The sequence below is a fragment of the Uranotaenia lowii genome, chromosome 3, assembly GCF_029784155.1.
Source record: "Uranotaenia lowii strain MFRU-FL chromosome 3, ASM2978415v1, whole genome shotgun sequence".
In the NCBI taxonomy this organism is placed as follows: Eukaryota; Metazoa; Arthropoda; class Insecta; order Diptera; family Culicidae; genus Uranotaenia; species Uranotaenia lowii.
In genome coordinates, this window is record NC_073693.1 from 116,633,303 (window position 1) to 116,659,189 (window position 25,887).

The 25,887-nt window shown below is 34.7% G+C and overlaps 1 protein-coding gene across 4 annotated transcripts in view; it reads left to right on the forward strand.

Annotated features, from left to right (window-relative positions):
- LOC129751186 (sodium-dependent proline transporter) overlaps nucleotides 1-25,665 on the forward strand; it is a 376,098-nt gene extending 350,433 nt beyond the window's left edge. For all 4 annotated transcript variants that reach the window (XM_055746547.1, XM_055746548.1, XM_055746549.1 and 1 more), the window contains 6 exons: nucleotides 1,458-1,689; nucleotides 13,862-14,019; nucleotides 14,218-14,261; nucleotides 14,381-14,473; nucleotides 14,602-14,868; nucleotides 23,485-25,665. In XM_055746547.1, the coding sequence (XP_055602522.1) occupies nucleotides 1,458-1,689; nucleotides 13,862-14,019; nucleotides 14,218-14,261; nucleotides 14,381-14,473; nucleotides 14,602-14,868; nucleotides 23,485-24,955 (2,265 nt within the window). In that variant the 3' untranslated portion in view covers nucleotides 24,956-25,665. The remainder of the gene's footprint in view (nucleotides 1-1,457; nucleotides 1,690-13,861; nucleotides 14,020-14,217; nucleotides 14,262-14,380; nucleotides 14,474-14,601; nucleotides 14,869-23,484) is intronic.
- Nucleotides 25,666-25,887: the final 222 nt, after the last annotated feature.

Below are 25,887 nucleotides of genomic sequence, written 5' to 3' on the forward strand. Positions count from 1 at the left end.
ACATTTTTTTTTAGCAAGAATGAGTAGGGGAGGAGCGGGCTATATGCGCCTATTAAGCAGAACGCTGATCTAATCAAATATTACAAAGAATATGTGTACAAAAACTGTATACACGTGTGCAGGGATCTGTTTTCTATACATTGGAGTAATTTATATGTTTAAATTTTCTTCTATTTCCAAGAAATGGATTTTATTATAAGTGTTGTCTAAAATGCCGAACCTCAAACCATGCGGGCTAAATGCGCCTATTTATGTTTTGAACAAAATTTCTGTTTTTTGGGCAATATTTCCGTATAATTTCATTGAAACTGCTAGAAAGTAACAATTTCCGCACGACAAAGCTGAAGTTTTATAAAAATCTATGTATATTACAATTTTATGGAATAAAACAAAAGTTAGGGTTGCCATACTATGGAGGCAGTTCATCCATGCGAAAAACTTTATCAAATCTGTTTTTAGATCTTCAATTCTCTCTTAAGATGTTATTCAGAGCTTAGATTTGAAGGTTCAATGATGAAAATCGTTTATTTATTCTATTTAACCTGTTATTTTAAGATGGAGGCATTTTACAAACATGATGGGGGCATACAAAACCACTGTATTATTTCACTATAGAATCATTATCAAACCTCCACAAAAGCTGAAATATGTTTAATTTCTAAAGTTCATTTGAGTAAGAAAAAAAAACCATCCTAGTTTTTGTTTTAAGCTTCTTTACGTATAATTTTTAAAAGTCGAAATATTACATCAAAATGTATCAAAACCTTGTATGATTTTTTAATTTTTTTTTAGTTTGAAAATTCATAAAATGTTTTCTTGCCTTATGTTCTAAGCGTATCACCCGCAAAATGCATTGGTCAGATAAGCTGTCTAGTCAGCCATTTCATCAAACAGCCGTAGGGTCATTTAACCCGATAGGCCCATTTAGGAAACCTTTCCCCTACATTAGCACATATAAAAAGTATTGTTTGATTTTTTGAATGTTTCTTAGTTTTGCTTTCAACTTACATCAATTTGTTTTTTTATGCAATTGGCTTACCCTTGAGTTTTTTATAGCAAATTTCCAAACAATTTTCGTGATTTTTTGAATCCCATGCACTGGATAAATTTGTTCTCAAGACATACTCGGGCGTAAATTCATCCAAGATCAAGTCGTTGCGATCAACGGCGTGCCTAAAGTTATTATGTCTAGTGTTATTTAACGAGAAGGGCTGGTAAAATATGAATAAAAGAAAATCCCGTTTACTGTGCAATTAAAAAGCGCGATACGGCATCGCTCGAATGTTGTTGAGCGGCTAAGCAGCTATGTAGCTCAAAACAAAAACCTAAAAAAATAAATACAAATGCATCTACACGACCTCCAAGCTTGTGGCCGCGTTGAGCCGGCTAATGACGGCCATTTTTCTTTTCTTCTTTAACGCCTCTTTTTTTTCCTCTCGATCTCGTTCTCATTGCAGTCAAGATCATCGATATTTCGCGGCGTTATTCTGTGCCTGTGCCTAAACCTGACCTACGCCAATGTGGCCCGATTCCCACGTGAACTTCAGCAGCACGGATCGGCCTTCCTGGTGCCCTATGTGGTCCTTTTGCTGCTCGTCGGGCTGCCGGTGCTGCTGCTGGAGGTGTCCCTGGGGCAGTTCCTCGGACAAGGATCGGCGCACATGTGGAGGGCGGCGCCCTTCCTCAAGGGTAAGTTCCAATGATTGTTTTTTAAGAGTGTTAATCTTTAATCATAGACTAAGAAAGTAATACCTTATTGTGAACTATAGAAACAGGTAAAAATATAATTTCTCAATTCATACCATGGAAAATAAGTGCATTATTCCGAGTGCCTGTCATGGTTTTCAATCTTAAAAAGGGTGAATGCTCCTACTTTGGACCAAGAGCCTACTTTTGTCCTAAAATGCCGCAAATCAGAAATATCTTTTGCATAAATTCAAAACACTCCATAAAAAGTAATTCCAATAAAATTTTTAACGTTTTTAAACAAGTACTTTTCTTTAGTTGTAAAACAGACAGCTCAATTAGAGGTAAGCAATTCGAGAAATTAGAGAGATTAAGAATAAATTATTTCACCATTGCTATAATGAATACGGACTATACTAAATATTTTTTCTAAAAATAATAGAAAATAATTTTGATGACATTGTAGATCTGTAGTTTTTGATCTGTCCACCTAGTAGTTTCATCATCTTTGAATAATTCTACTTAATTTCTTTAAATTTGCCAAAATGCCAATTCAGATAAAAATTTGAAAAAACCACATAACACCCGTCTATGCATGAACAAATATGGGTTTATATAAATCAGCGCTTAAAGAGTCCAAAGAAGGGCAACTAACCCTATTAATTTCTTAATCAACTTGCTTTAAAAAAATATGGTTGTAATTCAGCACCAAAAGGTAGAAACTTAGCATTTATTATTTAAAATCTAGATTTAAAGGCTTCCTAGAAAGTTAGGTTTGCAGAACATAAAAATTCAGAGTTAAAAAATCAAGGTAAACTTATTGAAAATATTTGAAATGAAGATTTAATCATATCATATCATATCATATATAATATATAAAGATGAGTTGGACTATATATGTTTGTTTGTATGCACCTTATACAAATCCACACCGCTTAACCGATCAGCCTGAAATTCGGTACAGAGATGTATTTGGACCAGGGTAAGGTTTTAGTGATAGCTCTGAGCCCCTACCACCTAAGAAAAGGGACCCTCCCATACAACTTACGGTTTTATTCCCACGAAACGAAAGTCATGGCACCCATTTGTCAACCGATTTTCGTTTCCTTTGGCGGGATTGTTTTCACCATCACCATGGGCAAGGCATTAGAAACGACCATCCAAAGTTCACGTGTACTGGAAAGCAAATCAAAGCTTGCTGAGCATAAAAAATTTGAAAGGAGAAATTTTGGCGGGTGTTTTTCCCTTCTACTGTTCAAAGCACGTGGTACCGGTGCGAGGCATTTGATTGCAATAATGAACCTTCATTTAGCATTTTTAAAAAACTACTCGCCTGTTAGAAATATATTTAGAAGAACAGTGGTTGAGGATCTACTAGAATATGCGGTGTGTAAAGTATGGATACATTAATTCATGTTCATTATGAATTGACTTCTTCAGTTGAATAACTATTTGGACTGAACCAACCATTTTCATATTTTCGGAACTTCTCATAGGGAAACAATTAATAAAACTGAAGGTTGTGTTGTAAGTTCAAGGTTGCGATCTCAACACTTTGATTGCCGTGTAGGAATTTAGTTTACAATAGGAATTAGACAATTTAACGTTCATTTTATGCAACCAAATCCAACGCACGAGACTTTTAGTAATTTAATCTGAAGTTTTTAGTTTTGTACAATTCAATTTCATTTGTAATTTTTTGAATTTTAAGTAATTATTGATCATCGATGTGTTCAATTCTATCATTCAATTATAAGAAAACTTAAAAAGCACATTGAAAACATACAGAGGAAGTCTTTTATAAGGTTTCAGCGGAAATCTATTTTGAAATTTCTAAGTACAAAATAAAACTTAAATAGGTATTCCATTCTACGGATAGATCTTGAAAAGAGGTCGATAACATTTGTTTACAAGCTTAATACATTGGATTTTCACTAGATAACCCATGGAAAAGATAAAAAAAAACGTTATCATTTGATGAAAAACATTTATCGAAAAACCTGGCCAGATCCAGCATTTGATTTCAAAATGTTCAAACCGATATCATTGCCAGGATATATCCGAGCATACTTGATTAAAACCAAGGAATTATTCAGTAAAAATAAAGAAAAATATACTAGCAAATAATTTTTTTTTCAACCACATCAGCAGATTTTAAATTGTATATCAAGCTTCCAAACACGAGTCATAATTATTTCAAAAACTTGCCATTTAAAACTTCTTTTTGAAGGTAAAAATGAAAATATCTCAAGTTTATGTTACGTTTTGAAAATTATGTGAATAAATCCGGGCAAATCCTGGCTTTTTGCAACAAAATCCGGGAAACCGGGCAAGACCGGACTTATCTCAAATTTTGATTCAAATGTTCTAACAAATCCGGGCCACCTGGCAACCTTAGATTGAAATGTTTTTCGTGATAGAATGGGTAAGCATTCAAGGGAAATTCTTTCAAATTTCGATTAGCAAGCTTAAAAATATTAGTTTTTTTTTTTTTTTTTTTTTTTTTTTTTTTTTTTTTTTTTTTTTTTTTTTTTTTTTTTTTTTTTTTTTTTTTGAGCAGGGAAAAGCCCCCTGGAGCAGTTTAGTTACGAGTCCTCCAAAGGGCATAAAACCTCCTCACCATTTTATTTTCGTTTTTTTTTTTCATATGATTTTTTCATTAAGATTGATACAATTTTGTTCTTCATTCACAATTCACACTTTGTAAATAACTCAATTGGCTATTGATGGTTTGTGACGATGGGTGGTAGTAGGTGGCGGTGGGTGGCGTTTTGTGTGGCGGGTGAGCGGCGGTGGTCGGCGGTGGGCGGCGGCTGGTGGTAGTGGCTCGGTGGAGGGAAGAAAATAAGAAAATATTTTGCAAAAGTGGCATTAGTCGACTGTTTATAATGGTTGACGCGCAGATGATGAGGACTGGTAGCTGCTTGGTACCTCCAGCGAGATATAATCTCTTTGAAGGAGGTACACTGGGTTTATGGATCAGTTAGTGACACATCGGTGGATGGTTTTTACTAAATGTAATCGGAGATTTTGCAGCGGATGTGTTGTTTACACATATTTTTAAATTTTATCAAGTTCCTTTCTTCTTTCAATATGTTAGGAAGTTGGTTGTACTTGGACTTGGAGAAATAACTGGGAGACGATTTAGTGAGATTAGACTTTGGACGACTGATATCTAGCATACGATTACTTCTCAGATTGTATCTATTGATACGGAAATTTAGCGTTTCGTTGTGATGGGTTGATTGGTTGTTTAATTTGTTGTGCACTTGTGTAAGGCATTGTAATTCCCTTAGTGCTAGGATGGGTAATATTGATTTGGCAGCTTCTTCGTACAGGTTTACTGTGGGATGTAATCGTGGTTTTTTATAAATCGTTTTCAAGCATCGGTTTTGAGTAGCTTGAAGCGATTTTAGTTTTGTTTTTGTGGCGCTTCCGTATATTGAAACCATGTAATTTAATCTGGATTGCACGAACGCCAGGTACATGGCCTCTAACTGTTTTGTAGGAACAAACTTAGACACCTTCGATAACAGGCCACAAGCTGTGCTAACATCGTTTTTAATATGATTAATGTGAGGCTGCCATGATAGTTTGGTGTCAAACATCAACCCAAGATATTTGTAATTATCGACCTTTTCGATAATCGTAGAGCCAATAGTTAACTCTCGGACCTCTTCGACTCGCTTTCTAGGTGAGTGAAATATGACGTATTTGGTTTTTGATAAATTTAGTGATAACAGATTTTCTGAGAAGAATCCCATTAGTATCTCCATATCATGTTCCATTCGATTTACCAGCTCATTAGTGTCTCTTCCAACATAGGTCAGCGATGTATCGTCAGCAAACAGGCGGGTTCTTCCATCGAGTGCAAGCTTCGGTAGATCATTCACGTATATTAAGAACAGGAGCGGTCCTATGTTACTTCCCTGAGGTATACCAACTGACAGGGTTGGTCGGCTCTTCTCAAACAACAAAGAGCCGGGAGAAAACAACACTGTTTTCAGTTCGGCTTCCGAGTGTAATCCTCTTTCGCTGATCGTGCTCCACTCGCTACCCGAGTTTACACGAGCTGTAAGTGACTCGGACGGCAAGTGTGAGAGCATTTGCATCCGAGTGGGAGAAAGAGAATTCTAAACAAAGAGCACCTTGTGTTTCAGTCATACACCTCAGAGTAAAGAAGAAAAAAATTATTGAGACTCCCAGCACACAACGTAGAAAAAATAAATACAATTTCTTCCCCGCTTCTATGCCCACTGCTGTTAGCTGTTTTGGATTATTTTTTTCTTGCAAAAGGTAGCTTTCGAAGAAGAGGTGACAGGTGGTTTCGTCAAAAAACCAGGACACCGCGAAGAACAAAAACCAGGATTTTTCAGGATTGGTGGAAATGGAATGCAGCTTCTTAGATTGCATAAATTAAGGCGAAATAGCGGTGCAGTATACGCCTTAATTTATGCAACAGTTGAGATAAGAAGTTAGGTGGTTTGTAGTTTATACCGAAAAACACCGTTCAAATATCATCTGAACCGAAGATTACCATTGGTTTAAGAGGTTAAACTGTTTTTATAACAAAATCAACTGCAATTAAGATCAGGATGGCTTCTAGAAAATCAGGACACCGCTGGGACCTTTGATTCGGAGAGCAGCATCTTTTCTCGTGAACGTACCAAGAATAAACTTAGCTCTCGAATTCTCCTCAACACAATGTGCAACAGATTTTTCCGGAGAAGGGAATTCTCTTCATCAGCGGATGTGAATGCTCTCGCTCACTCTTATGCGTTGACAATCTCACTCTTGATTTCAGTGCGATTTATCTCTCCTCGCACCGATTGGGGGAGCAGACGAAAAAAATTGCACTCTCTTTCACTGGACAAGCCGATCTGAGGAGTTTTGCCATCCACGCCAACTGACATCGGTCTAAGTGCACTTTCGGTATCATTTACTCCCACGTACTGGAGACGATTTGATAGGTAACTTTTAATAAGATCGTTCGCTTTTCCTCGGATTCCGTAAAACTTCAGTTTTTCCAACAACAATATGTGATCGACGGTATCGAAGGCTTTTTTAAGATCGAGGAAGAGAACTGCGGCGTATTGTTGGTTTTCAAATGCATCGTAAATTTCCTTGGATAGATCACTAGCTGCGGTTACAGTACTAGATCCTGTTCTAAATCCGTACTGATGGCTGTAGAGGAGTTCGTGTGACTTGAGGAAACTAGTTATTCGAAAAACTAGTAGCTGCTCCAAGATTTTGCTTAATATTGAGAGGACAGATATTGGTCTATAGTTGTTCACGTCATTTTTGGGCCCACTTTTATGAATTGGAACGATCCGAGCGACTTTCAGAAAATTCGGAAAGGTTCCGGTAGCTACGCTTTCATTGAACACATCTCTTAGCAGATTTGCGAACAAAACATGATGTTTTTTCACAAAAAGTGCACTAATTCCATCGGGTCCGATGCTTTTTTTTGAATCCAAATGATGTATTTTGATCAATACTTCTTGTTCAGTTGTAGGAGTAAGAAAAATAGACTCTGGGATAGCATTGGTCAACGTCCCATATTTATTTATATTTCGTTGACTACTAATAGTTGAGGCAAGCTGCGGGCCTATATTCGCAAAAAACTCGTTGAAGTGACTTGCGACAGACGAAGGATTACTGGTGAGCTTTTCGTTTATGTTGAGTGTTATTTTGTTTGCTTTCACATTTTTTCGATTGGTCAGAGCGTTTATAGTATTCCACATTGCTTTTTGATTTGAGGACTGGAAAAGTGATCCGTAGTAACTCGTTTTAGCTAGCGTTTTGGCTTGTTGAACTTTTTTAGACATCTGTACAAGTAATTCCTGGAGTCGACAATCATGTGGGTGGCGTTTGCATCGTGCTAGAAGATTGTTTTTAGCTTTAAGCAACCCCCAAACATCGTAATTCATCCAAGGGCAGAAACCTTTTACTTTGGCTTGAATTTCAACTTTTTTAGAGTATTTTTTAAGGAGATTCTTGTGCAGATTGATCACATATTCAAGTTTTTCTGATGCAGAACTAGCGGAGATATTGCGGGTCGAGTTTTCGAATTCAGCGTCAACTTTTGTATAATCAACTATGGTTTTCTGGAGAATAGTTTTGCAAATACGTCTAGACAGACTGACGCTCGAAAAAATTATACAATGGTCGCTTATATCGGATAATAAGGTTTCATTAATTACTCTTTCAACAATAGCTTCCGAGCATACGACATGGTCCAATATATTACCACTTATTGGTCTTGTTACAAACGTATTGGTAATAGCGAAATTGTAACTGTTTAACATGGAGCAATAGTCTCTAGTAGAGTCGATATGAGTTTTGTTGGCTGGAATGTTGATATCTCCGACGATTAAACATGGGACACCTCTTCTAGTACTAGCAAGTAAACTCTCCAGTTTATCCAAAAATAAAGGCATACTAAATGAAGGAGGTCGATAAATGGCATGTAGCTGAAGTAATTGAGAATCTAGTTCAATTGTTACATGAATGTGGTGGAATCCTTCCGAATAGTAATTGATGACTACGTCGCAAGAGAGATCTTCTTTATAGAAAACCGCAAGTCCACCACCATCTCTATCGTGGCGACAAGAAAATATCCCCTTGTATCCCAGAAAGTTTAAAGATTGTGCCGCATGCGTTTTGAGCCAAGTTTCTCCAATAACGATCACATCAATTTTATTCACGTATTGCTCAAGAACAAAATTTATATCATCGACTTTGCTTAAGTTGTTCAAACCTCTAGCATTCAATTGCATTAGACGCAAAGTAAAACGAGAGTTTGAGCTTGTTGTATTTTTATTTAAAGATTCTATTGTTTCATAATAATAATTGAAATTTGAAGTATTCATTTTAAAATAAAAGTTTGAGTTCGCTGTTCCGTATGATTATTTAGTTTTGGACACGCTTTGATTCCGGTTGCTCTGGAGATGAAGTTGAGTTTGAAGAAAACAGTCCACGCTTGTTGATATTTTTCGATAGGGCATACAATTCTTGTTTACTGCTAACTTGCTCCACCTTCGCACCGTCTTGACGTCTAATCAGCACTTTTCCGTTCCTCCCTGGCCAAATATATTTGAATCCATATTGTTCCTGGACGCCTTTGGCGCATTCTAAAAGTTCTCTCCCAAACGAAGTCATTTCATCTCGGATGGTTATCTTCTTCGTAGATTGAGAAAAGACATCGCTTACAGCAGATGCAACCAAAACTCCATGCGCGCGTTTGTGATCAAATAATTTTTCTTTAACTGTTTCGTCTCTAAACTGAACAAGAATTGGTGCAACAACATTAAACGAATTTTTCGATCCAAGCCTCCTAGCATTCGCATTAGTTATTTAATAATATGAAAACGATAAACATTGCTAATAATCCCAATTTAAAATTTACAAAGCTCACATGGCCAAACATGGTCCAATTTGTTATGATGATGAACAAAAAGATTTCAAAAAGTCAAACGACTCATTTCGATTTATATTTTATGTGAACCCGAGCAAGGCCGGGTAAAATCAGCTAGTTAGTTATAAAGTAATGGATGAACTTGTTCCTAAGAAAAACCAATTTTAAAGATGAGGTATTGTTTTGTGTGTGAAGATTTGAGTTTCAATACACCACTTGTTGTTGTAAATGAAGTTTTTCTTATTTAGTTTTTTTGAATCATAATATTGATACTCCACAAACCAGAAGAGATACCGATTTTTACAAAAATATATTTTTAGGTCATCGCACAAAACCCTTTCAATGTCAGGAAGCAGACAGTTCCTTATATGCTGGAAAATGTTGATGTCTATGATTTTTGTAAATTTGTATTGTTGGTGCCTTCCAGGGCCGAAGGAAGGACTAACTCATGGGGGGCAGGGGTTTGGTGTCCTTTTCATATGAAATTTTTGCTTAAAGAATGCATGAATAAAAAAAATTTTAATTCTTGAAAACTATTTGATTATTAATTTTTAAGTTCTTTTACATAAATAGTTTTTCGAGTTGAATAGAAAATACATTCTTAAAGCTTTGAAATGATGATTAAGATTTGTATAAAGAATCCTTAAGAAAAAAATTGTAAACTTTTATCGATGGTTGAAATCATAATATTTGCATCAAAATCATGTGAACTTAGCTCAAGATTGCCGGAAATTTTCCCGCACGTATCCGTGCCAGGCAAATCCAGGGTAGTTTATTTAAAATCTGGCGAAATTCGGGCATTCTATTTCCTAAATTTCAAACAAAAATCCGATCAATATATGGAAAAAATTAACAAAAATCTAGGAAGTATTCAAGAAAAATGAAGGATGAAAAACAATTGATTTTGAATCGCATTTCAGGGGCCACAAAAAATCTTTTATGTTTATTTGAAGACATTTCGCGTGAAAAATTCCATTTTTAGTCGACAAAATTTAACAATAACGCAGTTTGAAATTTTGCATTTGATTCTCCAAAAAAAAAAAAATTAATGAATCTGCACGAAATCAGGAGATTTTCAATAAAATTTGGGCAACCGGACCGGGCCACTTCTTTTCCAATTTTGTTTAATTAACATTCGAGCAAGTCCAGATAAAACCCGTTAATCTGGCCAGCTCAATTAAGCTTATTTGGTTTCAAGTTACAATATTTTTTTTTTTCAAGAAATGTTTCAATTCTGAAAAAAATTCTGAAAATTAATCTAAATTTCAAAAGTAAAAGTGAAAGATAAAAAATTTGCCATTCAAATCACTTCCATGCAAACTCGATTCTAATTAAAGATTTTAGCTTGAAATTCGTTTCTTGAAACAACTGCGATATTAATAATGTTCTACAATCTACTATATGGAATTCCTTGCATTTTTTTAAGAGAAGATACATCTTTCTTTATCATCAATTTTCTTTCATTAAAAATCAATTTCTGTGGATGGCTTATTAAAAATATTTTTTTCATTAGACAAAACTTGCCAAATGAACTCAAATTCTACTTAATTTTTGTCCTTTTCAGCTAAATTGTGCAAACGAACGGACCTTGATTAAATTTTTTAATCGAACTAACAATTGGAGGCATTAACCTGCGATCTCTTGCAATTTTAATTCCTTGCCGAAATAGTCATCTTGATCATTTTATTTTGATTGTGGAACTCATTAACGAGCTGAATCTGAATCTTAATTTTTAAACCTGAGTTCAAAATTTTAATTTTCAATCTGTTTCGGGATTCCAATACGTATTCTGAAATGAACATGAAAACGGGTACTAAATTTGGAATTATGAGCCAAAAATTGAAATCAGTTTCAGAGCCCTCAGTCATTAATCCATAATTATCATTCGGATGTTTTTTATTTCAATGATTATTCTTTATTGAAATTATGAATTTCTAATTCAACTTGAAAATTCATGAACATCGAATCTGAATATGAAACAAAAACTCAGAATAATTTTTAATTTTTTTTTTCATAATCGGGAAACTATAAACTAAATGTTAGAAATGGATATGAGTTTCGAAAATCATGAATCAAATTTTGAAGGAAATGTTAAACCAAATTTAAACGACCATTTCAAACACATTTTTCCATTTCAATTTTAAATGATAATTTGATCCGAAAATCAAGAATCCTTAACTGGACATAGTTTAAAATATGAAAACACAAATACAATTTCAATTTTGATAATAAGGAATCAGAATCTCTGAAATGAGTCACATCTTATTTGAAATTGATTATTCAAAAATGAATTTCGAAAAACTGTAGCTGAATTCTGAACCGGGGATTTGTTTTCGAGGTTCTGACGTCAGTTTTGAGTAATGATCAAAGTACGATTAGGAATTACAAATTTTGTGTGTAGATTGAGTACCTTGCTTGCTTTTGATGGACCCTATTGGGGGGTTTAATCCCCAAAAACCCTCCCCGTTCCTACGGTCATGGTGCCTACGTTTTATCGACTAACTTTGGAATATTGAGGCGTCTTGAGTTCAAATCGTTCGTCAAATTTTGTCCATTACCTCTTGTGTTGATGATATGGCGTGTAGAAATTTTTGGAATTGATCAGATTTGAGTAAGATCGATCTTTGATAACTTAAGAATTGATAATTCATTGCGTGAACCGCAATAACTTTTTTGTTATAATTCTAATCATGATGCGGTCTTCATGTGAAATATTTGACTGGATTTATTTTATTTTTTCAAATTAATATTTAACACGTTCGTCGCCACGGCACCCATATTCGGGTGACGGGTGTATTTCCTGGGGGGCCCCGTCACATCAAAAAGCGTGTGCCGCTCTCTTAATTGAGTTCACCGCTCAGCTTTGCCACACGTTTCAAATATGGGAGTTCTCCCTCTTTGCTTTCTCTCTCTGAAAATTTCTTTGGGCCCGGCTAGTAAAACTACCAAAGTGAGCGTGGCGACGAACGTGTTAAAAGCAATCGATTGGTTAAGGGGGGGGGTAGGGTCTAACGGGTATAAAAAAACACCATTTTCACGAATTTTTTCTAGAGCTATCGTTCAAACAAATGTATTCAAATTTTTTGCATTATACAAAGCATTGTTAAAAGAACATTTAGTAATTTTTTCGTAGAAAAATATTGAAAAATGAGCCGGTGACGGAGCACTTTCGAGGATGCCTTTTAGAAAACAGGATTTGCGGTGGACACTGTATCTCAGCACAGAATTATCTGAGGTCAAAAAATCAGAGCAAAATATTTTTAATAGATGTTTTTCTGGACCCCAACGTTTTTATTTAACTTAAAAATATTTTTATGAAATTTTTGTGGCTGTTTGAAGTAAACACTACGATTTTTCACGAAAAAATCCGCCATTTTTCACCTGTAAAATCTCCCCAAAGTAAAAAATACAAAAAAGAAAAACGTTGGGGTCTGGTATTTTATATGTAGAAAATATGTTCCAAATTTGAAAAGAATCGGATAAGTAGTTTTCAAATGACGATGTCCACGGACTTTAAAAATGTGCTTTCGAGAAAAACGCGTTTGAAGTTTCTGCTCTTGCTTTCTTGCAGTATTAGATAGGAGGAGATAAAGGCCTATAATTTCTACAGTTTTGCTCCAATTGACTTGAAAATTTGACACAACATTCTTGAAATGTTTTCCAAGAAGAAAATAAAAAAATAAAAAAATAGATTTTTTTTAAAGTGTTAGACCCTACACCCCTTCCCCCCCCTTAAGAAAACATATTTAAAAGAAGCCCAGTTTTTCAAGCCTCTACAGAACACAATCTCTCAGAATGCTTTACACACTTAGGATTCAATGTAATCCCTTCCCGTTGTCAGATTTAGCTCAAATTAGGTATTTGGCTCTCTGATTCGCTTAAATCAATTAAGTCTTTTTGTGTAAATTGTAATTTTTAGGTAAGGATTAGATCGTAAATAGCTCTTCACACGATTATATAAACAATATACTTTGTTCAGCAAAGCTTAAGTGCATCGCATCGCTATTTTAAAAAAATCTACGCTTGCTACACATTTTGGTCAGTTGAGTTAAAATATTGTGAACAAACGAATTTTTGTTTCTAGAAAGAGGCTGTGTGGACCCAGTTTTTTTTTAATCAAATCTTTGAAAAGTGGACTTTCTTAAAAACCGCGTTTGGGGGACCTCTAAACATACTTTTTGCCCCTTACAAAAGTTCGATCTTCAGACCAAAATCTATCATTTAGAGGTTGAGCTCCCAGACATAACGCAATTTTTTGACACTCCAAGCTCCATTCAGGTCCTAGACATTTTTGTATTCCGACCTTCAAATTATTAGATGTTTATTTTTGTAACAGTCACCAATCATTCTTTCAAGTTGATCAAATAAATGAAGGATTTTTATAAACTTCCCAAAATCAATGGCATAAATATTTAGCCATTGGAAAAAATTTTAATTTCGTTTTGGTTCACAGATTGATAGAAAAGGTTAAATCTCTTGTATGGGTTTAATTTTCATCTCACATCGAATAAACGTAATCTATTATGCCACCACAAATCAACTTGATTCTCGATATAGAAAGTTGCCTCCTCCTGAAAATAAAAAGTAGTAATTCAGGTAGTCTATTTATGAATGATTGATTTTTGGGAAAAAAAAGTCTAGCCTCTTGTAACCGATCTTGATTTCATAATACAGGTTGAGGATTTATTAGATCACACTCACTGACAGGTTTGTTTTGTCTCTTTTTTTTTTGCTCTCTCCCCAATCTTCCCAAATTAGGTGCCAGTTTGGTGGGCCGGATTGCTTCCTGGTTGGCGGCCATCTGGACCTCGATGCAGTCGGTGATCGCCCTGCTGTACGTGGGAATGCTGTCATTCAAATCTGTGCCATTTAGAGAGTGTAATAAGGCGGTAACGATCAACCCGTCGGCCATTCACGTGAGTCAACTGTCAAATCAACCTTTTAAAATGCCTTTTGGGTACAGGGCTCCCTCTCGAGTGTCTCTCAATTAATGAATCGTTGGACGTCGCGTAAAGAGCCACGTTTTATGAATCGATATCCCTCCCCATTGCTGTGAGGTCATGAATTTCACTTTTTTTGATTGGATTTTTTCTCTTCATTTCTCCCCTCAACAGAACGGGTACGATGCGGAACCAAATAGCGGACAGGAGTGTTTGAAGTAAGTGCCCATTCCTGAATACTTTTACGATGACAGTTCCCCATGATTCAACCAATAGTAGTTGTTTAATCAAACTGTTTTAAACTGTATTATGAATAAATTTTTACTTTCTCCCGCAGACTAACATTCCTACGTCCAGTTTGGCGAAGTTCCCTCTACTTCGGATTGCTGGCGCTGAGTCTAATCCTGTTATGGGTCATTTCGATGGTTTGGTAAGCATTTTTTTGTTGCTGTCGTTGTTTCTATCTGTCATTTATCATCACGCGTCAAGCATGATTGGATATTGAGAAGACTGTTTCATAACCTTCTGCACTTGTTTTTGGCCCAATTTTTTCCGCAGCACGCACAGTGGCAAAATCAACCGACGATCGATCTACTTTTTCGGCTTCCTAGCCCTGTTGCTACTGGTTTTCGAAACTGGCTGGGAAGTGACAAAAGCCATCAACGAGGAGTACATCCCGGAGCTGTGGCCATTTTATCCAGAATCGTTCGCGGATAGTACGGTTTGGTACAACGCGCTGATTCAGGTGATCTATTCCCTGAACATTGGGATTGGAGCCGTGCCGGTTATTACCGGGAAGTTTCTGTACAAAGGAGATGCCGTCAAGTGAGTATCTTTTTCGGATAAAGTACCTAAATTTTGTTGGGGCGTGCTTTGGTATTTATTCATTTTTGAAAAGAAAATAGAAATTCCACATTATATTTATCATCAGATTTTATTTTTCAAAACTGAATAATCTTCGAGATGTGATTTCTTGGGGAAGCTTAATCGGAATCTTTTTTTCAAATCTAGAAGCTCTGGATAAATTCACTTTTGATTTCAAAGGGATCGAAACAGACATTTTTCCATTCAGGATCAAATAAAACAATCATTTCATGATTTAAATTTTGTCATAAGAATCATATTACATAACGAAAAATGATATAAACATCGAGAAAAAAAAAGATTTTCCCTTTTCCATAAATTGCCTGTTCAAAATTTTTCATTAGAAGTGAACGAGGGATTGATTCACCTATTTCAAATGATCATCATTGATTGAAAACTTTTTTGAAATATCGGTTTTTTAAAAGCAAATCAAGGAGTTCGCTGTACTTGAAATCGCTTTATTTCTTGATCTACAAAAATCCTTGGACATAAATGATTATATGGAAAGCTATCAACAAAATTTTCATCGAAATTGCAATATCATAGGCATATTTATCTCTCAGTTACCCATACGTGCGACTAAGGCCAAATTAAAGGGGGGGGGGGGGGGGTAATGGGAGCAATTGACCCTGAGCCGCCCCAATCCCCCGGGGAAAAAATGTATAACATTACTTAAATTTTTTTTTTTGTTTCGATTATAGTCGTTTTACCATCTTTATGGCATTCGCGACTTTATCAACGTTGCAGTTGGCGGATCGTTATTGAAAAACTATCCGGTACAACTGTGTTCGATGTTTACTCTTGGGCTCGAACTCGTGGACATCGGCTCAGGAGACAACAGACTTGCCAACTGAGCTATATCACAAGCCCTATAACATTACTTAAATCATACCGGTTTAAGTTCTAGAAAACTAAGTATATAAAAAAAGAAATACTAGAAACAAAAATAATATCTCTAATAGTTTCACTTTTGTTAAAGTTTAAGGGGTTCCTACAGTGAGCATTGCAGATGTTTTCCGTATTTATGCAAGCTGTGCAAATCAGGATAAAAAATTTCTTAAACGTGGAAAAACCTAGACATTCGATTCCGATTTTTTTTTCTCCATAAAATCCGAATAAATCCAAGCAGAATCCAGCTATTTAAAAAAAAAATCCAAAAGAAAATGAGAAAAAACCTCGAATTTTTATTTATTTTTTATCAAAGCACAGCAGGCGGTAATTTTTTTTTTAATGAAAAAAAAAACAATTAAATTAAGTTACTCAAAAAATTGAGCTGAATTTGAGTTTTCCGGTTTTTTTTAAATAATGGAAATAAATAAAAAAAAAATACGATTTTTTTATGTCTTTATTTGAGAGGTTTTCAGCCACAAAAATGCGGATTTGTTTTTACAATATTCTAGCAGTTTGGCCAGCCTGTAGTTTGCCTTACTTGTCCACTTTACTTTGATGACCCAGGCGTGACCAAAAATTCCGGGAAGTTTGGAATGCTTACCATACAATAAATAGCATGAGCCAACAAAATTAAACTGATTTAAACAGTTTATTTTAACTAATTTTAGCACTCTGATTTCAAGTCTGCAATAAGATTCTATATTAGAGCAGCTTTGTTTTTGTGAAAACAATTGAAATAAATATGATAAAAAATCATAAAGAAATTTGTGCACTTTTGCCAAATCTTCCAAAACCTGAAATTCACCAAAACTAACCATCAAGTCTCAAGTTTTCCAATTTTGTTTTTTAATTGCATTTGTAATTTGTTTCTTTTATCTTGATTTGAAAAAAAAAATAATTTTAATAAATAAGAGACACTGAATTGTGGTTTTGAATAAAATCTGGTTTTTGGTTTTAAATTACACTCTTGTATTTTTATATTTGTATCTCCATGAAATTTAAATTTATTTGTTTGGATATATTTTTTTGATTTTGGATTTTTTATCAGAGATCTTTTTGTTACTTCCCAATTTTCATGAGACAAATATGCATTTTGCTTTCGATAAAGGTTAATCCAAGACATCATTAATTAAATGAAAAGCATTATAATATTTATCTTGGAATTTTTCCAAACTAGCGGGGATATACAGTACCGTTCATAATTGTATAAAAATTGGAAGCACGCGCTCTGTCACTTCGACTTTGAACTTCCATAACTTTTTACTCTGATAATATTTTTTGATCAAATGTTCTGCGTTAGATAGATCAACTATCATACTATTAGTTTGTGTAGCCTGAGATACAGTAATTCTACGAAAATCGAACTTTTTGGACTTTTCTCTTTCAAACTGCAATATCTCAGAAACTACGCTACATTTTTTACTGAAATTTTCCAGAGTGATTGTTGAAATATAAAGTTAGCATGTCTGAAATTTTTTAAAAGTTCTATCAATGAGATCAAAAGATACGCGGGGAAGAATATTTCAGGCATGAACCTATACATGCGATTTCTATAGAATTTTGGACGATTGTCTCCATAGGAAAATCCTTTTTTATGTTTAGCAATCAGTAAATCTATTTCAACCAAAAAATCAAAACAATATCATGAAATTCTTATTACAAAACACAAATGAATCATTCATTTAATTTTTTTCTTTTCTTCATTGCTTTTGCCAGATAGTTTTTGACTGATTTGTGGATGAAAACGATATTGTTCTTATGAATCGTCCAAAATTCTTTAGAATTCGCATTTTTAAGGTTCATGCCTGAAATATGTTACCTCGCGTAACTTTTGATTTCATTGATAGAACTTTTCAAAAACTTCAGACATGCTAGCTTTACATTTCAACAATCACTCTGCAAAAGTTAAAAAAGTAGCGTAGTTTCTGAGATATTGCAGTTGGAATGAGAAAGGTTCAAAAGTTCGATTTTCATAGAATTACTGTATCTCAGGCCACTTAAACTCCAGGAAGCTCATATTTTGTGATTTAATTGTGTGATAGTTGATCTATCTAACGAGGAAAATTCGATAAAAAAATATTATCAGAGTAAAAAGTAATGGAAGTTCAAAGTCGAAGAGACAGTGCGCGTGCTTCCGATTTCTATACAATTATGAACGGTACTGTAAGTTAATGATAGAGTTATTAAATAATTTACGAATTAAATTATGCTTTTAACAGCTCTAATTAGAGTTTTCATTTTTGATAAGTTCATTATCTCTTCTACAATGTTTACTCGTGATTTGTAACAACTATTGTTTGAAAAAAAAAAAAAGGATTCATGCCAGATGCCAGAAACTACCTTCTATGCAGCCATAATGGAAAGATGGAAGCAATATACTGAACTTTTTCCAAATCTTTTGTATGTTTGAAATATTTTAAACTCTTTGGGATGCTATACATGTATGAAAAAAAAACTAATTCATATGGACCCCCCGATAAAATTTGCCCCGGGTCCCCCGCCGGCTTAATTCGGCCCTGCGTGTGACGGCACTCTTTAAGCAATTTTGATTCATTCCATATAATCATTTTTGTATGGAAACAATTTCATGATCAATATACGTTACTACTACTGACCTGTGCCAAATTTCAGCTCAATCGGATTTGATTTAGAGGTGCCTAAAAATCACCTAAGGGAAGACGAGAGGAAGAAGGAGAAATCGATTTTTTTTATTTTGATGCCAAATGTCTTAAAAATGTATTAAAGATTTCGTCGTTTTATGCATTTTTTATTCATTGTCATCAGAATTAAAATTTCGATTTTTTCGATTTCCGTCTTGCCATAGGTGATTTTTGAGGTTTAAAAAACCGAAACTTTGAGCGCTTAGAGGCATCCCTAAAGCTCCAAGCCCGATTGAGCGGAAATTTAGCACAGGTCAGTTTTTTGGCAAAATCTACCAAATGTGTACAGTCGGTTTTCAAAATTCGACATGCTTCATTTGGCTGCCAACCTAAAGTAGGTACACGAAACTTGTTGCTGATTACACTCTACCAATGATGAAGGATTTGTCTGTGATATTTTCTCGTTCTCAAATGAGTCGCGAGTAAACTATAGACACTATCAGAAAACCCCATTCAAACTTTAAAGCAATGATTTGACATTGTTCTTTGGGTTAAAAAAAAAACGTTGTTTGTTTTTTTGGGGTGAGTTTTGAAAAACCTTAACAAATAGTTGAAATGGATTCACAAGAATCAGGAGAAGATATAAAAGCTTCCGAAAATTCTTTTTTGGGAATCCTTAATCAAGGTTGCAGAAAAAATCCTTTGCTTTTGCGAAAAAAGTCTGATTTTCTATGATTTTAACTAGAAATTCTGTAATGGTTTTCTGTAATGAAAACAGCATAAATTTCTTTGAAAAGTCACGAAGAAATGAGTCTTTTTTACACTTCACTTGAGAAACATCAATTTACATAACCATGTTTTTCAAAAACAATGTAAGAAATCCATAAACGATGTTGACATAAAATTTATAATTTCGGGAATACATACAACCTTTGAAAAATCTGTGAAATCTGTGGATATTTTCTAAATTCTGTGTTCTGTGAAATAAATTCTGTGATGAAAATTTGCTCAAAATTCTGTGAAATTATAGATTTTTCTGTGATGTCGGCAACCTTGTCCTTAATTAGTTGATTTTCTAATTTATCTCTTATGTGAAGTGTTTCGATTTTTATTTGTTACTAGCTGACCCGGTATACTTTGCAAAACTTCCTTAAAACAAATGAAATTTGCCAAATGTATAGAAATTTTGTTGTTTTTTAATATTTTAAATCAAATTTCAACATACTTCAGAAGCAACAACTTTGAAATGAGGGATACAGCTTGAGTTCCGAATTGTAATACCAAGTTGATTTCATATAAGGCTGGAACAAATATCAATTTCTACTTTTGACACCTTCCCCTTCGAAATTTTTAAAAAAGTTCAAGGAGGAAATAAATGAAGCTTTAAGTATTTTATGTGAATTTCGAAAAAAATCAAATACCCGAAAGATTACAAAACCAAAAGAAAAAAATATTGAAATATGGGAGTTGTTTCAACTTTAAAAATTTTGATTTTCTTGTATTTTTCGATAAAAAATTACATTATTTAAAGGTTTTGTGCAACGATACAGTATGCAATTTTGTTGCATACAAGCTTTCGTGCAATTTATTCAATTTTTTTTTGTTTTACGCATTATTTTTTTTGTCCCCCCCCCCCCCCCTCGCGAACTTCAAGTGACAAAAGAAGGATTTGAAATTTGTTCCGGCCTTATTAACTGGAACTTGGTCTGAATTTTTTACAACGTGTTTTAAACACCAACTTCATAAGTTCATTCATTATGCCAAAATGTGTGTTTTATTTATATGCACTCTCCACACTATCCTTTTTCTAAAGTAGGAAGAGTTCAAGAAATACCATTTAAGGATTCTTAGTATCTTAACCTCGTCATGTGCCACATTTGGCTCCATTTGTTTAACATGTTTCCCAGTTATGCCAAAAATTCGTAAGCAATCAACTTATCTTATAAGTTAATGAGAACTTTGTTTGATAAGTTCTCGATTTATACCAGAAAAAAACTTATATATGAGCCCTTCCTTCTTTTCCCTACCAGTCCCCACTTTTTTTCAGGACGTAGGCGTTGATGATCATACTCAATTTTTTCTTACCTAAAAACCGTTTTAAACTGGGGGAACTTAAATCAACATCAAATTTTTGCAGATAATCATCACTAACTCAGTCTGAAGTAAAAATATTTGAAATCTGTTTCCTACGTTTGAAAGCCTATAAATTAAGTTTCAAATAGGCTTAATTTAATTGGAAGTTGGAGATTTATTACATTACTTAGAATATAATTTTAAAGTTTAAAAAAACATGTTGTTTCTTAGACTCAAAAGAACTCTTTTCCTGATAAAATGATAGCATTTAGAAACAAATGGGCTGTTATGGACATTATTATTATTTATGGACATTCTATGATAAGTTTTGGAAATATGAAAAACGGACATTTTCAATGAGAAAGCCTGTATAAAACCAATAGCTTAAAACCGCTATCAAATGGTTTAATTGGAGAAAAAAGAACATGGAACAGTGGGAGGGACTAGAGTATTGCAAGAAAGTAAAATTTCATTTGTTTTTCAGGCCAAAAAAATGTTGAGAAAATCAAAAAAAAATTGCCTCTAAATGTATGCAGCAAAATTGTCTATCTTTTGAGTATATTTGTTTTTGAAGAAAATGTTGACAAATTCAATTGAGTTCTGCTTTCAATTATCATGCTTTGTACTCCTTACCTCAGAAAGTATTTTAGGTTTTACAAAAAAGCAACCCCTTCCAATATATTCGAAAATGAATTTAAAAAGTGATCAATGTTCCCCCAGTTTACGGTACCACGTGTTTTCTCATGCCGAATTTGGTTCCATTTGCTAGGTTTAGTTCTGAAGAAATGCAAAAAATAAGGAATAACCCTCCCATTTCCTTTCTCCCCACAGGAAAAGGGGGAAAATATCAATAGAAACCTTTTCCTTCAAAAAAACCTGTCCATGCCTAATTTGGTTCCAAAATATTCAGTATATTCATCCATACATTTCTCGCACCATAATACCATCCCAAGCTAAATTTGGTTCCATAAGCTTGATTAATTCTAGAGCTACGAGAAAAACTGTAAGGGAGCCTCCTATCCCCTTTTTATCCCCCGAATGAATTGCCAGTACGCATTTTATAATGAGGATTTGCCCGTTTTAAACAATTTTAAATATTACGACGTATTTTTTGAAATTGTTTCGCTAGCAGCACCCAATACTGTTTTTGCAAACAGAGGAAATTTTATTGGTTTCTAGATGATCAGAAATTTTAAAAAAATGTCGCAATTTTTCATGCCGTGTCTCCATTTTTAATAGAGGAAATTTTTGGGCCACGGTTGGAGCTGTTATACAGAAGCACTCTCTGACCAGCAACAAAAAAGAAAAAAAAGGAAGAAATTGTTTGAAGCCGAGTGTCATTAGTTCTTTATAACTCCTGTTCCTGTTTTAAATCAATTCTTATGCCAGTTCTAAATATAAATATATATATATATATATATATATATATATATATATATATATATATATATATATATATATATATATATATATATATATATATATATATATATATATATATATATATATATATATATATATATATATATATATATATATATATATATATATATATATATATATATATATATATATATATATATATAGTATATATATATATATATATATATATATATATATATATAGTATATATATATATATATATATATATATATATATATATATATATATATATATATATATATATATATATATATATATATATATATATATATATATATATATATATATATATATATATATATATATATATATATATATATATATATATATATATATATTCACTCCCGCCTTACGAACAACGGTGCTTACTACTAAATCTACCGACGCTAGAATCAAGGCGCGTTTTCCTACAACGCCTCTTCATTTTCGACATCATTCAGAATAACGTGGATTGTCCGGAATTGTTGTCGCTCCTGCCGTTTAATGCTCCTTTAAGAACGACCCGGTCGCAGGAATTGTTAAGACTTTCTCACCGACGAACTCTATATGGTCAGAACAATCCTTTAGATGTATGTTGTGCAAAATACAACGAAATTGCTAGTGAATTTGATTTTAATTTGTCGAAATCTGTGTTTAAATCTAGGATAAGTTAGTTTAATCTCTGTAAATAATTTGAAGCATCTGCAAAGATTGTTAAATAAATAAAATAAAAAAATAAAATAAAGCGATTAGAAACCACAAATGCAGATGCCTTTACTATCGATGCGAGAATAAAATCGATTCCAGAATCAGAATGACCTTTTGGCATCGAAAGATGTGAATGATCCATCATTTACGGAAAAAGTCTATTTCCACAAGTAGGTTTCAAAAGATTTGTTTTGGTGCAAATCTTCTCCATGTTAACATGGAAAAATTTAACTTTTAAGTTTATATGATAGAATGAATAGTTTGTTTAAAATGAACATGATTTTTCCTAAATCATATAATAACTTACGTGTCAATTAAAAAGTTAGGTAGGTAAGCAATTTTCTGTAGTACGATTTTGTCCAAGACCGTAACTTAGTATGTCTTCAGGTAACCGATTCATAGCCTGGTGAATGGAGGTTCAACTTTTGGCACTGAAGGCATATCAATTAAACCCACAACACTGAAATCTGAAGCAAAACAAGTTTGAGCAAATGCTTTCATCAATGTCTCATTTGTACTAGGCAGCGCTGCAAGTTTAATATTGAGAAACATTTTTTTCCTAAATCTTGGCGCTAAAATCTTTTGTAGTTACAACAAAACTTTGATGGAAACACTCTTTACAAAAGTTCTCTTAGATGAAATGCAAAATTTGGGATGGTATAATTTCAGAACAAGATAGTAATAATTCGGTTTTTTTTAAACTATGAGTACAATGTTTTATCTTGAATTTTACTTCAAAAATTAAGGTATTAACAAAAGCTAAAAAAAGATATTAGAACAGTTTTTATGGATTTCATTAAAGAATCAAAATAGGGACATTTAACAACTATCGAGTAACATTCTGGTTTCAAATATAATAATAGTCTTTTTCCGTTTCTTCTAGGACATCATTCGTGTACATGTTCTTCAACATCCTCATCACGACGATCGCGGTCGTGTTCTACATGTTCCAGTTCTACAACACGGCCAACGATCAGCACCTGCTCTATCCGGAACTGACTAGCATCACGGCCATCTACGACCGGGCTATAACGGTTCATGAACTGGACCCACTGCTGCAACGGTTGATTCCGGGTTTATCGTTCGGCCTGCTGTTCCTATCTTCGATCGTCTCGATCACCATCTACATCTACACCTCGACCCGAATGATCAGAAAACATCCCAACTACACGGTGTGTCTGGCCGGACTAGTTGTCGCAATAGCTGGACTATTGTGCCCGAACTACATTTTCCCGAGGCTGCTGGACACCCGAATTGTTGGCTCTCTGATCGTTTGTGCAATGATCTTCGAGATCATCTTGATCAGTTGGGTCTACGGGTCCAAGAATCTGTATACGGATTTGGAATTCTCTCTGGGTCGACCGGTATTGAAGGCTTGGTTGTTCATCTGGGGATTCATCCCGGTGCTGTTGATAGCGATTTTGACGTGGTGGTCGATCACTTACTTCGACAACGACTTGCTGATCGAGTTCTTCCCAAAGTGGCTTCCAGTGGTCTTTAGTTTAGGAGTGATCATGCTTCTGGCTTGTGTAGAGATAAGTAAGCAGGTAGATTATAATATCTTCAGCATGATACATGGTGCTACGAAGCCATCCAAAGACTGGGGACCTGCAGATCCTCTGGTGCGCCATGCTTGGAAGCAATGGAAATCGGTGTGCGAAGACACAGGAGAAAGAGATTTTACCCTTCGAAGACGGGGTACCAAGGATTATACGAACTCTATCAAGAAAGGCCAGTACTCACACTCTAACAAGTACGGATCGTCAAACAAAAATCTTTCCACGGCCGGAAGCAACTCACCTAACTACAGTGGATCTGTGTACGGAGATTCAGCCATCGAGGAAGACATTAGCGTTGATAAGTTCCCACAGCAGTACAAGCAGCAAAATTCGGCCTTCAGTGTCGATTCGAGCCATGAAAAATCGCCGAGAACTTCCGCTAGTTCGCGAAAATCGTCACACACCACTGACAAACGGACTCCTAGTGAACGCAGTCAAACTGGACTGATCAGCAGCTCCCGCAAAACTTCGGACAACAGCTTCTCGTCTCGGATTGACATTATGGCCGGCGATCATAACGGCTATCGAGGAGCGCTGGTGCGTAACCCACTCGCGAAATCTGACGCGCTTCAAAATTTCAGCAAAAACCATCTGGCGCCACCGCCGATCGTGCCAAAGCATCACAACGTGTCCAGCAGTCAGCAGAAGCAGCAAAACCATCAGAATGGTCTCTCAAAGAATCCCTACCCGGAGGAAGGCTACAATCGGGACATCTACATAAGCAACGGCCAACCAGATCACATCTGCTGGCGAAAGTTTTCCGTCAACTCCGAGGAGTATTCTACTGAACTGTAGATCATTAGCTAGGCAAACATCTTAATTTAATAGATTAGTTTAAAAACAAAATACAAGAAGAAAGTTCAATCTGCTCCAAATAGTTAAATAACAAACAAAACCTGTAAATAGTTAGTCAAAGAAACGATGCTAAAGGTGGAATTTAGCGCAACGGGTCACCACAGGTAGGATTTCACTCACAGTACGCTTACGCAATAGGAAAGTGACCGAACTAGTTTGCGGGAAAAAGCGAAGTTTAGATATTTATAGGAGGGACCCACCCCCCCATTTCGCTCTGCTATGTCCTAACAAAATGTTAAGCAGATTCCATTGATAAAGTAATATTTTCCTCTTGTCCGCTAAAGAAGCCCACAAATCGGCTAGCAATTATAAGTAGGTACTTAAACGCAAGTAAAATTGAAGAAGAAGAAATACGGTACGAAAGCTTTTTGTACTCACGTAAGAATACCCACACACACTCTCTCAAAAACATTCCCCTAAGTTCATGTTAGGGTGGTCGTGTAGAACTGAATCGACAGGCGAGATACACTGAATGTAATAGGTAATTTTTTTGTGATCTATCTTGTTGAATGAAACTAAAATGTAGTTATGTATATGTCGGAAGGATGGACTTCCCCCGTGTTAAGAACCTACGAATGATATTACACTTTGTTGGTGGGTTCTGAACAACAATTGTCTGTTGATCCTTCAGGAGAAATTCAACACTTAAAGCATGTAAATAGATAATAAACTATTGAAATCGTTACATGGAATTTTGGCTTTTATTCTATCACATTTCCTGCGACAGTCGTGATCTGTCATCCCACAATTTTAACTAAGGTACAACAGAGTCTGTGATGACGCGGAGTAGGTGGGGTTGATGGCTATTAAAAAAAAAATACTGCTAATAGTATCTACACGCACTTTTTTCAGAACTTAGGACTGTTCGAGCA